Raw genomic sequence first — 19,644 nt, forward strand, 5'->3', positions numbered from 1 at the left:
GAGGTAAGAGGAGAAGGAACCGAGCGCGCAACGGATATACATGTGTATATACATATATATTATACATATTACATATATACTAATATAGAAGAGGAAGAAGAGACACGACGCCATGTTTTGATATCGTCATGCTCCCTTCTTAAAGTTCTACCTCTTGTATCGTTTAATAGTCGTTCGTGTCAGTGTTTTTTATCGTTATTCGACATAAATCCGTGGCATTCGCATTCGTTCATCACATTTTTATCTATTTATCTTTATCGTTCAATCATTTTTTTTCTCCAGTTCCATTTGGAGTTGCTTTTTTTCTGATCTATTGTCGAAAAAAAAATATAAAATTACATAGGGAAACGCGTGCAATAGAACCATTGACGTTCATCCTCGTGGCATTTTTGTACTTTTCTGCACGTGTCGTTGTGTCGTGCTATTAGTGCTGCCAAGTGGTACACAAGTTTAGCTAGGGACGTTGTATAATGTAATAGTGTGATTTGCTTGTGATATGGTGCTGCCACTGCTGTTGGTGCTGCTGCCCCTATAGCAACTGCTGTTGCTAGTAGTGTATTGGAGTGTTTGTGTGGAGGCGCCCGTGTCTCCTCTGTATCCCTTTTCATGTCCTCCGGAATATCAGCGCTAGCAGTGAGGGGGGGTTTACCAAGCGTCGTCTACGTGGTGCTGGTGTCCTAGTGCGAGAACGAGCCGATCTATCCCCCTTTTTTTAAAAGGGGGGAGTACGGCCACGGCGACTGTTCTTATTGTTGTGTTACGATTACGTCACGCGGCGTGAGCCTTACTTTTTTATCTTGAGGTTTTAATCGTCGCTACCACCGTTGCTGTAGCTGTTGCCGTAGCTCTAGCTGTTGAAGTTGCTGTCACCGTCACCGTCGCCGTCACCGTCGCCGTTGCGTTTTCTTTAGCTAAGGACAGAAGTAGAGGTGGAGGAAGGGAATAAAGAGGGAAAAGGTGGTGGGGGCGGTGGCGGAGACGGAAGAGAAGGAAGACGACGACGTCGAGGACGGTGACGCGAACGATAAGAGCACGAACAAGAGGAGGTGGAGGACCAGGAAGAGGAGGAGGAGGACGGGTCGTCGCGTAAAATGGAGCTGCGCTTGCACTCACCAGCCGGAGCAGAACCGATAGTTTATCAGTGGCCCCTCACTTCCGGATCAGGATCTGTGAGTATAACACGCGCTCTTTATCAACGTTTCGTATAAAAATATTGCTATTTTTTTGCATTTCGCGTAAGACAATGCGCGCCTTTTGGATGGATGAATGCACTTTACATCTTAAACGACTTTCGAGTTACCTATTGTATATTACTTTTATACTTACATTGTTATATTCAGTTTTTTTTCTCTCCTACGTGAGTAAGAGTTGTTTATATTTTGATTAATTGGTATCAAAATATTCCATAATTGCTTCAATCTTTTGATTATATTATCATATTTTATTTAAATTATTTATAGAAGGAAACATTATATTATTCTACAAAATGATTATTATATTATCTATACGATAATGATTATTATATTATCTATACGATAATGATTATTATGTTAACAATGCACATAAACACGTGCTTACTATAAACACACTTAAAAATAAATTTTTTAATTCTAGATCGATAGATGAAATAAAAAGCTTTTTTTAAATAATTTGAAATGCTTTCTATACTTTTTTACTTAAGTCTATAACTTATTAGGTCGTGAAATATTGTAAACATTTAATACAAAATCTGTTTATCGGTTACATGTTTATGTAGTGCAAATATTTGAAATACTTTTTATTCCAGGATCGTCATGATGGAGCACTAGATGTTGTAGAAACAATGAGATGGGTCTGCGATGATTTACCTGACTTAAAATTACCGTTAGAAAATAATGTTCTTTGCGATTACGATACAAGAGATTATGAAAGTATGAAAAGTTTATGCGATAGATTTAATAGGGCTATTGATAGCTTGGTACAACTGGTAAGTATCATAAAACTTATCATACAATTATGATTGTTTATTATATTACATATAATGCGTTATCCTTTTTTATTTTTTTTATAGGAAAAAGGCACTAGTTTACCATCACAAAGATTAAATAAACGTCCAAGTAGAGGCTTACTTCGACATATACTTCAACAAACGTATAATCAAGCTGTAGTTGAGCCTGACAAATTAAATCAATATGAACCATTTTCACCTGAGGTTTACGGGGAAACGAGTTTTGAACTAATATGTCAAATGATCGATCAGGTAGATGTTACCGAGGATGATGTTTTTGTTGATTTAGGATCCGGTGTTGGACAAGTAGTTCTCCAAATGGCAGCGGCAACTTTATGTAAAATTTGTATCGGTGTTGAAAGAGCCGATGTACCTTCGAGATATGCTCAGGTAATATTAAATAATTATATTTCTTTATACAGTCGTATATTGTAAATTAATTGTATATTTTTATGATTTATGTATAGAGTATGGAAATAAATTTTCGAAAATGGTTAAATTGGTTTGGAAAAATATGCGGAGAATATCGTTTGGTGAAAGGTGATTTTCTAGCAGATGAGCATCGCGAGAGCATTACTGGTGCTACAATTGTATTTGTTAATAATTTTGCTTTTGGACCAAATGTAGATCATCAGTTAAAAGAAAGATTTGCTGATTTACGAGATGGCGCTCGTATAGTATCTTCAAAATCGTTCTGTCCGTTAAATTTTCGAATAACGGATCGAAATCTTAGTGGTAATTAGTTGTTTATTTACTTTTTATTGTATTTAAAAAAACTATCATTAAAAAATGAAATTATATATTTGTATTCGCAGATATTGGTACCATAATGCATGTGTCTGAAATGTCACCACTGAAAGGTTCAGTTTCATGGACAGGCAAGCCTGTGTCCTATTATTTGCATGTTATTGATAGAACTAAATTGGAACGTTATTTTCATCGTTTGAAAAATAATAAACAAGGTGGCTTAGACGAAAATTCTGATTCTGTGATAAGTAACACTGCCAGCAATAGTAATAAGATTTCTAGTAGAGGTGAAAGAAGCGACAGAACCAAAAGAGATCTTTCCAGACAGTTAGATAGTCCTAATCATTCAGAACAGCAAGGAACAAATAGCGATTCTGATATGGATGAAAATAATATTAAAAATCGTCGACAATCAACTAAAATTCGTAGGAAACTAAACAGAAAAAGTGCAAATGGTATATCAAGACCTCCTCCTAGAGGAAGACAAAGAGGAAGAGGTGTGAAAAGGGCTAGACCCAAGAAAGCTATTAATATATCTGGACTCGATTTATTACACAGTCAAACATTATTAAGTACATCTCCTCAAGCACTTGGAAAGAAACCACCTCCTGCACCAGGTTGTGTGGATCAACAACTTTCTTCTTTATCCCTTTCTTTACAATCTCATTCGACCTCTGTGCACGAAGAACTCAGTATACCACCTGCTCCGTCCGCGACTCCATATGCTTTACAAATACTTTTGGATTTATACAGGTAAACTTTCTCATTATATTGTATTATATTATAATATATCACTTTGTAGTTATAGCTAGAATGAGGGAACGTCTCTCCGTATATAAGACTAATAGGCAGCGGATAGGAAATAAACGGATAAACATGCAAAGGCTTACAGAGGGAGAAAACGGAATAAAGTAGCAAAACGTGATCACTTATGTTAAGGGATGAAAAGAAATTTAGGGTTTTCGAAAATAAAGTTCTTCGTAAAATCTTCGGTGTAAAACGCGATGAGGAAACGGGCGAATGGAGGAAACTCCATAACGTAGAAGTACATTGACTGGACAACAAACCGGACATCATCAACGTTGTAAAATCATGTCGATTAAGATGGGCTGGTCACGTGGCACGCATGGGGAGAATCGAATGGCGTATAAAATACTGGTCAGTATACCGAGCGGGAAAAGACTACTAGGTAGACCGAGACACGTAGATGGGAGGACAATATTAGGAAGGATCTTAAAGAAATAGGCTACGAAGACGCGAATGGAAGGGTCGCGCTCAGGAACAGGAACACTGCCGGGATTTGGTATTTGCGGCAATGAACTTTCGAGTTTCTAATGCCAATTAATAATAATTATTATTGTATATTATTTTAAATATTTGGCAAATACCAAATCACAACAGTGTTAATGTCTTTGAGCACGATCCCTCCATTCGTGGTCTTCGTAGTCTATTTTTTAAAGATCCCGAAAGAATAATGTCCTCCCATCTACATCTCGGTCTACCTAGTTGTCTTTTCCCGTTCGGTATACCAACCGGTATTTTATACGCCGTTCGATCATCCAACATGCGTTTCACGTGACCAGCCAATCTTAATCGGCGTGGTTTTACGAAGTTAATAATTTCTGGTTTGTTGTACAATCGATGTACTTCTACGTTATGAAATTTTCTCCATTCGCCCGTTTCCTCATCGCGTTTTCGAAAATCCTAAATTTCTTTTCGTCCTGTAACGTAAGCCACCATGTTTCGCTACCATAAAGAAATAATAATAATAATAATATTATATTATACAGGTGATCCTCCAACAACAAGGTAAATAGGTTCCTAGAAAATGCCGTGTTATTTGAAGTCGTGTTGTTTTAGTCCCAGAGTCAATGCAAAAAGGGGGGTTACGTTCCGAAGACTTTTTAAAAACAAATATTTTTTTTGTTTTTTTAATTAAACAACCTAATTTTTATTAAAAGTATAAATGTATGAACAATACAAAAAAAAAACAATATTATTTTATTTTTTTAAATAAACAACCTTTTTTCATTAAAAATATAAATGTATGAACAATATAAAAAAAATATTTTTTTTTTTAATAAACTTAATTTTTATTAAAACTATAAATGTATGAACAATACAAAACAAAAAACATTATTTTAATTTAACACAACTTTAATTTAACAAATTTCTTCGTCGTCACTGTTCAGTTTAATCAACCGAGAACGTTTTTTCGGTGGAATGATATCGCCTTCACTTTCAGAACGTTTTCTTCATTTAAAGTTCTTGCATCTTCTTCCCTCTTTAAGAAATCTGTAATTTTACTTTGATTGTTGTTTCTTACCAGGTCATTGTAAATTTCTCGGTATGGAGCTAAACAGTTTTGATGCTCCCTTTTGAATTTTAGGTTTCTTTCTGCGGAAGGGTCTGCATTCAAGATAAATGACTCGAAATTTTCAGTTAAGCTTAGGGCTTCTTGTAATTTTTTTAATGTTAACTTATTAACTGCACAATCTTCATCAGTGCTAGTGTCCTCAGGATCGATTTGATTTACAATTTCAGATGCCATTTCCATCAAATCCGCTTCGTCAACTTCTTCTTCTTCTACTAATAAACCTTGAACGTCCTCAATAGCCATATCCACAAAACCTTCGCCTCCGATTGATTTAGGAAGTTCTAATATGCCACCAATTTCATTTTGTGACGATTCACGCACATTTTCTATTTCAACTGAAGAGGGCCATATCTTTTTCCAACACGCATTTAACGTTGATGTTTTCAGTTCACAGCAGCGTGAGACACTTTTGTTTTCAGACCATGGAGATGAAAAGAAATACTTTCCGCAACATTGTATCTTTAAGACGGCAAGCCTCGCCGCGGCTGTAGAAGTACAGTGTTGTACACAAGTTTTTTGAAAGAAAACAGTTTTATAGGATGCCGTGTTGTAGGAGGGTCCCCGCAATTTATGAATCGTGTTATAGCGAAACCGTGTCATGAGATACCGTGTTGTTGGAGGATCTGCTGCAATTCGTGAATCGTGTTATAGCGAAATCCTGTCATGAGATACCGTGTTGTTGGAGGGTTACCTGTATTATATTATATATGAGCCGTTTGTTTTGAAAACGGCGTAAGTCTATTTTTCAAAAAGATTAAGTTAGCTACCTTACTAATATATTTAAAATCATTAAGATTTTGTAACACGAATATTTGCTGGTTAATGAAGTGATGAAAAAGCTTATTTTAGAAAATGTTATTTTGTTATTTTTTCCAGGGACCAATTCATGCTTATGCTAGAATCTATGAGAACTCCTACTTACAGAGTATCTGTTAACGCAGATATCTTAAAAGAGAGAGAAAGAAATTCTAAACTACAATCAAGAGCAGCACAATTGGAAAAACAAATAAAAGTATTGATCGATGATAGTGTAGCACTTTTAAAAGCCAGAATGACCGAATTAGGTATAAATGCTACTTCCCCTGGAGATCTTCTAGCAAAAGCAAAAGAAATAGTACTTAGACACAAGCAATTGCAAGCTAAAGCAAGTAAACTACAAGCTCAAGTGGCATCTATGGAATCAGAACAAACGAGATTAACTGCACTTAGACACCAAGAATTACACGAAAAATACAATGGACACAATAATGGAGTATCTAACACACCACAACCACTTATTGACGATTATATATTGAAAGAAATATCTCTTACATTATCTCAGCGCAAGAGATTGCAATTACAAGTATGTCAGATTTGTTTCATTTTAGTCTTCAATTATGATTTGATACTTTGTTTTTTGTTTCGGAAGACGTGACTCAAATAATATACTAGTAAATTAATTAATTTTCTAAATTTCACTATTAATTTTATTAAACGTAACGTATTGATAAGTAAAATGAGAAATCTTGTCGATTGTTTGTTTAAGAATATAGTCGAGTAGCAACATATTTTAGTATAACAATATATTTCATTTTCCTTGATCCATCAGCAAGAATTGTGTATATAAATTAGGAGTATATGTCTTAATTTTAGGTGTCTAAACTGGAGCATGAATTAAATGTATTAGAAAGGGCGAGTAATGAAAAGCAAGTAGCTGCTATTGCTCAACAACAAAGAGATGCAATGAACAATAAACATTCTCAAAGTCAGCATCATCAGCAAAATGGAAAAAGTGGGTCTACTCGGAAAAATAGAGAAGGACGTTCGAAATCTCAGGAGTGGCCTGATGTTCCAGATATCGGCAAAATACAAGAAAATAATCCGGAAATTTTAGCACAGAAAATTTTAGAAACTGGGAGACAAATAGAAGCTGGACGAATTCCAAACAGACAAAATTCTAATGTTAATAATAATTCTAGAACTAGACTGCCTCAAGCATCTCTTAGTTTTTCTACGACATCTTCATGCATTTCATCATCGCAATCGCATTCAAATAATAAAGAAATGACAAATAGAACACAAGAACCACCTAGGGTAGCTAATTTTGAAGATAGATTGAAAAGTATCATTACAAGTGTATTAAATGAAGATCAACAAAATCGTAGTAAACAACAAATGCAGTTGCAAGTACAACTGCATCATTCTGACACGGATAAAAAGCGAGGCGTGTTACCACAAAATGTTTCTACTCCTGATTATACGCAGGTAATTTGAATATTACTTTATTATTGTATCAAATGCTGAGTTCTTATCTGGAATCTTATTACTTCTTTATAAATATTTTAATTATAGGTTTCTCCTGCAAAGCTTGCACTTCGACGTCACTTGTCTCAGGAACGTCTCTCTTCACATCTAACTCCATCCGATAGATCAGCAATAGATTCTAGACAATCTGGTCACGATAATCGCATTATTGCTGGTGGAAGTGGATTATTAGGAACTAGAACAATTGGTGATCTTGTGAGTGGAGAGATAGAGAGAACATTAGAAATATCTAATCAAACGATAATAAATGGAACAGTTGATATGAGTACAATGATGAGGCCAGAAACTGTCTATTCTCCTATTAGCCGGCCAGCTAGTGCTGAGGGAGATGCCGGTTTATCAACTCTTGCTCATGTTGCTAGTTATGCACCTACATCTGTAACAACTGCTACATCTACTCCTGCTAGTACTTCCAGGTCATCTGTATTATTTACACCTGTGACGCAACCTCAAAGGTAATATTTACATTTTTCAAAATATTATTCAGAATGTTTTCATATTTTCTTTTTACAGATATACACCTGTACAACTACCACGAGCAGACATTAAACCCTATCACGAATCCTATTTTTCTGACAATCTTACCCAATCACTTACGCATTCTCATTCATCCTCATCTATACATTCTTCTCAAGCGTCTTCAAATGGCGAACTTTTACCGGTAGAAGGACTAGCAGCCTCTTTACATGCTCGAATTTTAAACCATCAAAATAGCATTAATAAAAGTGATCAAGTGCTGCACATCTCCAGAAGGTATAATAATCAAATAATTTTTAACAGTTGATGAATATTTTTGGACTATGCATAGGAATTTTATATAATTTTAAAATGTATACTTGTATGATTATTCCATGTTAAATCGATTACTTTCGACCCTGACCCCTTTGAATCTGGTTGAAATTTTTTTATCATTTTCAACTTCATTAAAAACCTCACCGAGAATTTTTTCAAAATATTTTTACCCAACCTAAAAAACATAAATTTAAAAAAAATGTTTTTTTTTGTTCAAGTAAACAAAATTTTGTCAAAAGTTGACTTATAGGGTACGTTTTTTTTTTTAATTTTTTGTCTTTAAATGTACTTTTTGGGAAAAAAATATAAAAATAATATTTGAAATCAAATTTTATACGAAATTTTGTGTTGTTTTTTTGTTTTTAAAAAGAACCTCAAATTTGTCAAATTTTGGAATTTTTTTATTTTTTTTTTTATTTTTTTCGTTTTAAACTTTGGTTCATTATGAACTTAACCCCTTCGCTACGGACTGATTTTTTGGCGCATTACTCTCGCTGAATGAGTCATACCGCCGAAACTATGCACTTACGAAACATCTGTATTTGCCCGTACAAAAGAAACATTATTAAACAATTAGAAAACAACTTTTAACACGTTGAACGCTACGTGAATTCTAAAGGGAGCGAATTCTAAAGTTTGGGAACTACTGGTCTATACCTTTAAAAATAACATATTAAAATTTCAAGCGCATATTTCAAATAGTTTTTGAGTTACAGCCATTTAATATTTCTTGATTTTTAACGATGAAATCACTAACTTAAACTTTAAACGCGTTTTTCTCGAAACTATATTTTTCAAATTTGCTGCAGTTATAACTCGAAGACAAATCATCCGATCGATTTGATTTTTGTCGCAGCTTCTTTTATAAAGAAAAAATCTTTAAATTTTCGCGCGAAATTTTAAACTTTTTTAAAACTTCGCCATTTTGTAAAATTTCAATTTTTCGTTTCGACTGAGGTTCATGGTACGGGAAATTCCTTCTAATTTAACAAACTTTTTGGTTTTTTTGATTTCATGCATTATAACTGCAGCAATGAGGGGACTTTTTTTTGGGCCTTGGGAGATTGCGAATAACTCACTTAATTTTCAATTTTTTGGTTCAAAAATTTTGTCATATATTCATTACGTATCCACGAATATTTCCTTAAAAAATTAAAACATTCTATGCAGTAGTTTTTTTTTTTTAAATCCTGAAAAATCATCTTTTTGTTCAAGCGGTCACCCTAATGGTGCCCCTAAAAGGTATGCACAAAATGCAAAACAATTGCAATGGATAACCATGAAAATTACAAATATACTCTTTTCACAAATATTACGAGTGACTATAGTCACGCTCGTACCGAAAGGGTTAATTCGTACCTTCTCTAGATGGGCCGAGACATTTCTTTTTCTAATTAAAAAATTTTTTTTATTTTTTCGCAATCTAATTTTGTTTTTATATTACAATAAACCTAAATAAATATACAGGGGATTCACTAACTCTTGTTACCTAAATAGCTCCGAAAGTATGATAGTATCAGAAAAGATTTTTAGATCAGAAAAATTTGTAGGTCAACTTTTTTTTTTTTTTTTTAATATAAAATGCTATATTTTAATACAGGTAGCCCTCCTACAACACGCATCTTATAACATGGTTTCGCTCTAACACGATAAAAAAAATTGCAAAAACCTTTGTACAAGCGAGGCTGTAGAAGTACAGTGTTGCGGAAAATATTTCTTTTCATTTCCGTGGCCTGAAAATAAAAGTGTCTCACGCTGCTGGTTGGCAGTCTGCTGCATCAAGCCACGATGTGTTAAAGAATAATTTTTTCGTTTTTAAGATATTAAATTTCAGTCCCAAGCCATGTCCGATAAAGATAAAAAAAAAACATTTAATAGTAAATTTAGTTCATTGGAAATAAAGATACAAATCTTGGATTGTCTTTAGAAAGGAGAAAAAGCATCTCAAATTAGCAGAAAGCATCACACAAATTTGTTTTTAATAAGTTTTCGGAACGTAAACTCCCTTTTTGTACTGGCTCTGGGTCTCCTACAACATGGCATTTTCTAGAAACCTATCTACCGTGTTATAGGAGGGTTACATGTACTTATTTTCTGATAGCGGTTGTCAAGGCAAATCTAATGATGGGCAACATTAATATTTTTGAAGCTCAACCAAGGTCAAATCTGGCGAACAAGCCGGCCACAATACAGCTCCTCCGCGACATAGTCGCGCCATAGTTGTGTCACGATTGCGTCATCCTTTAGTTATTACGACAACGGACGGAACAGATATTTTTCGAATAGTTTTTATTGGTCATTATCAGGTTTTGTATTTAATGTTGCACATCGTTGGATTTGTTTTGACAGCCGCTATCAGAAAATAAGTATTAAAATATAGCATTGTATTTAGAAAAACAAAGTTGATTCATAAATTTCCAACCAAGCAAAAAAAAAACTGACGTCATATTATAATCCTGAATTTTTCATGCAACTTTTTTTTAATAAACTTTTCTGCTACTATTATATTTTCGGAGCTATTTAGGTGGCAAGAGTTAGTGAATCACCCTGTATATAAATATTTATAAATCTATTTAATGACCTTAGTTTAATTATATACTATCGGAAATTATAATTACAAAAGAATTGCAATGCATCATTTGTAAATTTTTGTAGTCAATAAAATTAACAATTTATTTAGATTTTATTTAGATTTTATTTAGATAAAAGATATCTAAAGTTGGAAAATTTTGGTTTTCCAAAAAAACGAAATTTTTTAAAAAATTTGATTACGACATGATTATCACATACAGTTGCTGCGATTTGTCGTCCACTGATTAATGACCAAAAGAGTACCCGAAAATTTTTAATGTATATATACCATTCTTAGGGTTTATAAAAAATTATAATTGCAGATAAATTAAAATATCCATATTTTTATTTATTTTAAATAACTTTTTAAGCTACTTTAATTTACTTAACTTAAATTGTAAATTTTAAGTGTCGATTTGACGTGGAATGCCCCATTTATACAATATAAGAGACTTATAATTCATGAATATACTATAATATACATATATATTATATTCATTTACGGATTCATCACAGATATATATTATATGTATTATATTCATGAATATACATTGTATCTGTTAGATTTCAGCCATATCCTCGATACACAAATAACAGTAATAGCAACAACAATACTAGTACAAATGGCAGTATGACTACAATTTGTCAGTCACAGCCTGCAGTGTCTGTAAAGACGGAAGCAGTCATATCAACAGTAAGCACAAGTGGTGCACCTTTAAGTCCTCTCGTAGAACCACATTCCAATACTTCAACTCCTTTGGTTGACGAACCTCAAATGACAACACAAAGACAGCGGAATGGTATTGGCGACGATGGTACGTAAATCTTTATCATTATTTATATATTTCCAATTGACATAATAGAATAATGATATTGTGTAAAAAAACAAAATATTTAGTATAAAAGTTAAGCATAATTTTTTGAACATACTTATTACTAGTTGTACAAATATTTTGTTAATTCTTACCAAAGGGATGAGCCTTTAAGTATATATACATAGCAAACACAACACAAATAGAGTATAACAAAATATTATTTGAATTAAAAGGCATCTATAAAACTATTTTATAATTCCTGAGGCATCAGCATGAAATAAGTAGATGATGTCATTTGGATTATTAATCTATCGAAAATATTTATTATAAATATGTCATGAATATAATCATGCATATGATATGTAATATTTTTTTTAATATTTTATATTTTATAGAATAATTCAATATTTTTATATTTAAATATGAAATAATTGAAGAGTATTTAATTTTTAAATATATTATCTTAGCATCAAGCTAACGGACTGGACAACTTTGCTTGTACTTTATATCTTATCACACATTTATGAACTAATGATATAGCTGTAAAAATATGATAAATATGCTACCGTTAGGTGTTCTTACATCCTTACTACACAAGACTTTTACTAAACACCCTGCTTTTAATCTTTTTAGATGCTGTTGTATTAGTTTCTGCTATGCATCTTTTATTAGTTTTTATGCACTAATGGTTTAAAAATAATTGTCTATGGTTTACCTTATCTTATGGAGTTGGTACCTGATCTTCTTTGTTTATATTTATTTTTGTTGTTGTTTGCTGTATTTGTTAGATGCACTGTAGCTGTTTGTTGGTTAGCTCTGTCACATACTCGATCTCGCTCACATCCCCTGAAGCTTGTTTTATTAGAGATTGAGACACAGATCAAAGGGAGAAATCAAAAAGTATGGCTGCCTGTGGGTTGGTTCGTGGTTGCTGGTGAGTTTTAACCCACAGGGGTTGTTCAAAATTTCTTGTTGAAATTACAGTTGTTTATTGACATTTTATTATAACATTTTTTTCACATTTGCTGCATATATAATTAGTATAAGTTTTTCCATATATAATAAAAGTTATTAATTTTATATTTATTTTCTCTTTGTGAAGATATATTTCCATGAAAATAAGCCAAACTCACACATTAAAAAAATCAGTTTTTATATAATGGCTATTAATATAAATTATAAATAATATGTTAATATAAAGGTTAATATAAACTTTAATTTTTTTTTACTACAATGTGAAAGTACAATTACATTGAAGAGGTATGTAATATCAGACAAAGCATGCTGGCTTGTTCTATGCAGGTTTTATACTATTTATTATATTTTAATGGGTTTCTCTATGTATTTGTTGCACGTGCATGCATGAAAATAATTATATTTTTTTTTGGAATTATGGTAGTTATATTCTCTTTTGTATATAGAAATACTTTCTATCAAATACGTGGAATATAATTTTGACTGGATCTTATCTTTGTTATTTTTTTATACAATATATAGTATAGAATGTGCGATGATTTATTAATGACTACAGATTTATCACAGATATTATGCTAGAAAGGACAGATATGCAATACTAACATGTAATACATTATTGGAAGTTGTACGTTAACTTTCAATCATCTTATGAATGTTATGAATTTTATTAAATATGAAATATCCAAAAATGTAATCCATTCTAGAGAACGTTTTCTACTCTTTGTATACATTTTATTATAACAATGTAAACAATTATCGGAAATTCTTATAATCCAAAGGTATATTATAATCTATAAAATGAAATCTTATCTTTTTCTGAGCTTTCCCTTCTAACTTTTATCTGTATAAAAATATTAATTCAGCTAATATTTGCTGAATTTTTATTAATATGAAAAGTTACAGCGATAATTTTATTAAAGCTGATTGCAGAGAGAATAAACTGTTTTTAAAATATGCAGTTGTTTATTACCAATATTGCATCAACAGATATGCTGATTACAGCCACTATGGGTTAATGGCTTATTTTTATGAAAATGTTACATCATATCATAATCTAAAGAGAATTTTGAATTGTCAAATTGAATTGTCATTTTACAGATGGAGAAACAGATTGGCAAGATCGTATCAGTTCCGGATTTGATCGCTTAGTTGCATTTGCATCAACAGAATTAGACAAACGAAGAAGATCAACGGAAGGTGTAAATACAAGTCCCGATAGTGGATTAGGCTCGGATAGTGCTGCAACAGGACCACCACCTGTTGTTCCTTCTCCTGACGAAGCATTAGGACCTCCACGGACACCTTCTCCAACCAGTCCCCGTCCTGCAAATCCTAATAATGGTAGTGCAAGCAGTAATTCGTCAGTACCTCTCAAATATCAGAGACAAGTGGATCCCGAACGACATCATTTCAAAAAAAGTTTTTTCACAGAGATTGGAATAATTCTGGAAGTACCAGTAAATTTCGTCCCAAAGGAAAAGATTGGGACTGGAATCATTCTGGACAGTGGCCTCCAAACGATGAACAAACTTAATTGAATGTTTGCTTATAATCAAATATTTCATTGGAAATGGGACGTTTTATAAAGTTTGTCTACAAACATGGTCATCTATGTGCCTGTGAAAACAACAAAAAACAATCGTAATATTTTCTAGCATCAACTGACATTAATTTAAAATCGTTACATTTGGATTTCTTCCTTTTTTTTTTTTCTTTCTTCTATTGGTTTTGTCAACGTCAATTATTAGCTAATTGATTCGGTTTAAATCGTTAAAAATAATTAACTAATTCGTAGGAAAAATTTAACTTAAAACAATTTTTACTGAATTATATATCCAATTTAATTTATGATTAATTTATTATTCGAATATAATTTATTTTTATATATATCTCGTAAAAAATCGCTGAGTTATAACATTGCGTAATATACATATGAAAATAAATTATAATTTCTATACAGATTTTGTACGGAAATGAAAGAAGTGTATACTTGAATAATGACAAGAATACAAACAATTATTCTGCTACTACTCAGTGCGCGATCTAACGCGTATGAACTTTAATATTAGACAAAATTTATTGTAAAGCTTGGTAAATAATTGCCAAACAAACGTGAAAATGTTATACCACATAAAGAACTGTGTATAGTACCTTTATTAGGGTATAACATTACACAGTACCTATGAGATTATGCCTTTTAAAATGTATAGTTCATAGTCTACATCTACAATATGGCACAATGTTATTATATATACAATGTATTAGACATAAAAGTCATGTAAATAGTGTGCCATATTTCGTAGATGTTTAGACAACTATGAATGACAAAAATAAGGCTACCAAAACCTTTGTGTGTTCGTAGCAAGTAATAGCTGCAAAACTTTATAAGCAGCTCTATCTTCCAAGATCTTTTGGAGGACTTTATTCAAGTGTTCACTGTTACTCATAGTGTAAATGACAACAGCAAAAAAAGGGGCAAGCAAAACACGGTCATTTTCACGACAAAAAAATATAATTACTTCCTTTTTGGCACAAATTTACACAAAAATTTGTAAAATTGTGCGAATTATCCAAAGAGAAAGATGACTCCAAAAATTATGAAATTTTCATGCTTTCATTTTTAAGGAGAATAATGATCTAAAAGAAAAAAGTTATACATATATTAATACAATTTATTTGGAAATGTAAAACTTTATGTATAAAAGATTTTTAACACGTTAAGCGTGACATCGGTTCGTGGAACTGACATTAAACTTTTCGTTTGGGTGGTCGCGGTTTTTATTTGCGGTCGCCTTTTTAACATTTTCCTTTTAATTATTTTTTGTTTTTACTTATTATAGTTGTGCGTTAGCTGCGTCATTCTCCCTTCTTTGCCCAAACAGATAGTGAATACATTTGTCACTGTAATCTGTGTATGTTATATTCTGTTTATAATTTGTAATCAAACAACTCGCCGAGAATGATTGCCGCTGTGTGCCGCCTAAACGAAAAGCAGAGAAAAAAATCTCCTTCGCGTTTAACCCATAATTATTATCATGATGAACAGAAGTATGTAAAAATAGCTTCACTTGAAAAAGAATATGTAAAAATGAATCGATTTATATGCACGATTGTAATTACTTATTGAAATTATTTAATAATCCCTATATATTAGTAAATGTAGTCAATACGATGTAGGCACTGCTACATTTCGCATGTTACATACACTGCCGAATCTATTAATTTTATTATTGATCATTATTATTTATTGTTTTTATTGGAATATTTTAATACTAAGGTTTTTGTAACAATCAAGCATTCTCTTTTATTCCTACCTTCCATTTAGTCTTTAATCATATTCGCATTAAAATTATCAAACTATTTCAATTATCATAATTAAACTTTTATAATATACAAACTTAAGTTCAATTTGATAAAATGTAATTGTATATAAATATATAAACAGTACTGGATTTAATTTAAGGTACTGTATCATATCAAGAATGATAGACAGAATGTGAGTGCACAAAGAAGTATGCGTGGAAGGGTTTATATATTCAATCGCAATCATTTAAAATAGAAAAGAGAAGAAGTTAATAATGTAACATAATTTTACGACACATCCTTTTTACAAAAAAAAAAAAGAAAATATTGAAATTCTTTACTGAATGAGTGGATGGTGTCGATGAGTACAATAATTTAGTGAAAGAATTAACAGATGTGAAAAATACTGTAAATTTAATGCAACAAAGTACAAAAGCTCTACCTGAACATAAAATTATACTTATTATAACATTCGTTTTGTACACTTTGATTATTAAACATATGAAATTTTTAGTCAAAGAGAAGTATAAGATTATAAATCTTTTGAACTTCTTCCATATATTGCCCTTATACGATGTTATTTTATTTACAGTTAACATATGTTTCAAATGCATTATCCATTTATTAATCGACTGTTAAGGGCAATGACATTGTTACTAGAGGCACCAGCATATATTTAACATTATGCTTAACTTCTGCAATGATAATATACTGCGGGTATTGCATATCGGTTGCATGCATATATATAAATGAAGAAGCAGATTGATTCTTCCTGATATTCCTCTTTGGAATGTTTTACAGTGTACAATATGATTTTCATATTAAATTTTATATTGATCATTTTTGTGATCCTAATTCATGGAAATGATATGAAGGATGTTGAAATCGTAATGTTACCATTATGGAATACAGAAAATGTTATCGAGGTAGATACGTTTCTTGCAATTTTTTTTCCACAAAATTAATATGTCTTAACATTGTAAATATAATATCTGACAAAGTGTAACTTAAAATTTTAATCATGTTTTTTTCTAGGTTCCATTAGCTTTCAATGCATTTGGACAGCTCATCGAATTAACATTGCATAGAAATACCAAGATAATAGCTCCGAAATTCCAAGTGTGGAGCTATAACGAAGAAAACATTTTGCAGGAGTTAACACATTTGAATGAACCAACTCCCTGTCATTATCTTCATATGGACAGTGTTAGTTCAGCAGCTATAAGTCTTTGTCAAGAGCGTGGTATAGTTAGTATTATTTTCATTTAGAGGAATTATACTTACAGTAATATATCATTTTTACAATGAATTTTTTTTTAATTTCATACAGCATGGTCTTATCTTTTTGGAAAATAGTACTTTAGAAATTACTCCAATGGAGGATTTCAATTCCTTATCCTTTGATAATCATTTTATCAGCGAACGTTCGGAAGCTTCTTTAAAAGAGAGAGAACCACACCTTATAAAAAGAGCTTATGCTCCTCCAATAACACAAGATTATCGCATAAGAGAGAACCTTCGATATAAATATGATTTAAATCCACCCACAGCAAATCAAATATCCGACAAAATGACAATAAGAAGGGAAACGAATGGAGATTTAACGTTAGAATTAGCTATTTTCTTTGATGAAGCTGGATATAACATTTTTTCACCATTTTTTGATAAAGACGATGAAAAAATTCGTGATTTCTTATTAGCGTATGTAAACGGAGTTCAAGCTCTTTATCATCAACCTAGTTTGGGAAAACAGATTGACATTTCTCTCGTACGAATGGAGATAATGCATAAACAAGCATCTGATTTGCCAAACTTCGACGGTGAAAGAGGTAGTTTATTAGATTCATTTTGCAATTATGCAAAAGTTCATAATCCTTTAGATGACAAACATCCAAATCATTGGGATCTTGGACTCTACGTATCTGGATTAGATTTTTATGCTATTGAAGATGGAAGAAAAAATACAGCAACGATGGGCTTGGCTACAGTAGGAGGTATATGTATCGATCGTTACTCGTGCGTTATCGCGGAATTAGGAGTTACGAATCGCTTTGGAAAACCCTATCCATCCGCAGGCTTCACATCGGTTTATATTGCTGCTCACGAAATTGGACACAAGTAAGTAGACAAGAAATAATTATGAAGGGGTAATTAATGTCAATTAAATTTACAATTTTCAAATGGATAAAACAAATTTGTAATTTTTTTAATTGACTTAAAAGCTTGGGAATGCATCACGATTCTACCGGTAACTCTTGTCCAAAGGATGGTTATATAATGTCACCTAGCAGAGGAGTACAAGGAGAAACGATTTGGTCAGAATGTAGTCGCGAGATAGTACGAAATTTGCATCGAAACAAACCATGTCTGTTGGATAAATCGACGTTAAAGGAAGATCAATCTTCTCTCGATCATGCGCGATTTCTTGACCTTCCTGGTAGAAAATGGAATGCAAAAAAACAATGCGAGGTATTCCTCCGTGACAAAGATGCGAGCGTTGCAACGCAAGAGCATGACATTTGTCAAGCACTTCAATGTAAAACTCCTAATAGAAGCGGATATTATTTCGCTGGTCCGGCGTTGGACGGTACAAATTGCGCTACTGGAAGAGAATGTCGTGCTGGTAAATGTCTTCCGGCTTTCCAAATCACGACAGGACCAGGGCCAGGCGATCCTTTTATAAATGAAGGAGGTTGGACAAATTGGAAGGTAGGACCTTGCAGTAGCGGCTGTTTGCAGAGGTCAACGGGAGCTCGACAAAGGCATCGTATTTGTAATAATCCGTTGCCAATTAATACCGAGGCTGGTTGCGAAGGATTGCATTACGACGTACAACTTTGCAAGGACGATAGACTTTGTAAGAAGAAGCGCAAAACAACGACCGAATTTGCTACAATCAGATGTATGGAATTTAGCGAGGTCTTACCGGAATTGGATGGAAAAGGAAGAGGGTTGCAGGCTATTCACGAATCTGACAGACCATGGATGGCGTGTTCTATATTCTGTCGTCGAAAAGACATTATGTCTTATTACACGCCGCGTATAGAATTAAACGACCTTGGCCTTGATCCGTATTTTCCAGACGGTACATGGTGTCACGAAGAGGGCGGTCAGAATTATTTTTGCCGTCAGCATCACTGTTTGCCAGAGGACTTTAGATTCGCAAAAAATATTTTCCACGATCATAAAGATGAAAAAGAATTAGGATTACAAAATGCTCGTCCGAATGAACTTAAACTACCGGATCGATTAATCAGATACTTTAGTTTAGGGTTGGACGGCTTACCGTTATTGACGTCTTTACCAGTTGACCTTAACTTGCCGCCGAACGATGACGAATGGATAGACAAGGATTATATTGACCTTACAAAAGCCTAGATTTTCAATTCAATATACTATTTTACACGAGAGTGCAGACTTACAGCTAAAGGAAATATTTTATAATGTTTAAAGTGCGTTTTCAATTGTTTTCTTTTTTATAATAATTATATTTACTTATTCGCGCTCGTGCGGGCGCGCATATGTGTGTGTATGTATGTATATCATATGAAAAAAAACGTACGTGAGCTATATAATAACACATGTATTAATTTGATTCGTGAATTAAATATAAAATAATATGTTTTTTCAGATCGAGCACTACATATGAATTTTTATGAAATTTATGTACGCTTATCCCATAATTGTCTCTCGAAAGCTCGATCTGTGACATCACTCATTGTGTGGTTTATTTTTAGACTTATATTATTATATCCATTCACAATGTAAAGAAA

General features: G+C 32.6%; 2 protein-coding genes across 2 annotated transcripts; both read left to right on the plus strand.

Moving 5' to 3' along the window:
* The first annotated feature begins 28 nt into the window (after positions 1 to 28).
* On the plus strand, positions 29 to 15,862 carry gpp (DOT1 like histone lysine methyltransferase grappa). Its single transcript, XM_015332609.2, is given in 12 exon segments — positions 29 to 1,169; positions 1,787 to 1,966; positions 2,051 to 2,377; positions 2,455 to 2,722; positions 2,803 to 3,487; positions 5,988 to 6,453; positions 6,744 to 7,355; positions 7,443 to 7,870; positions 7,929 to 8,168; positions 11,343 to 11,593; positions 13,667 to 13,978; positions 13,981 to 15,862. Coding segments are annotated over 12 exon segments (3,969 nt in total). The 5' UTR covers positions 29 to 1,091; the 3' UTR covers positions 14,103 to 15,862.
* Positions 15,863 to 16,473: 611 nt separating this feature from the next.
* stl (ADAMTS metallopeptidase stall) lies at positions 16,474 to 19,521 on the plus strand. Its single transcript, XM_015332611.2, has 4 exons — positions 16,474 to 16,797; positions 16,907 to 17,119; positions 17,202 to 17,989; positions 18,094 to 19,521. The coding sequence occupies exons 1-4, from the start codon at positions 16,681 to 16,683 to the stop codon at positions 19,247 to 19,249; spliced, it is 2,274 nt and encodes a 757-aa protein (XP_015188097.2). The 5' UTR covers positions 16,474 to 16,680; the 3' UTR covers positions 19,250 to 19,521.
* The last annotated feature ends 123 nt before the right edge of the window (positions 19,522 to 19,644 follow it).

The sequence above is a fragment of the Polistes dominula genome, unplaced genomic scaffold, assembly GCF_049000335.1.
Source record: "Polistes dominula isolate Pdom_NZ unplaced genomic scaffold, Pdom_raw_medaka contig_19, whole genome shotgun sequence".
In the NCBI taxonomy this organism is placed as follows: Eukaryota; Metazoa; Arthropoda; class Insecta; order Hymenoptera; family Vespidae; genus Polistes; species Polistes dominula.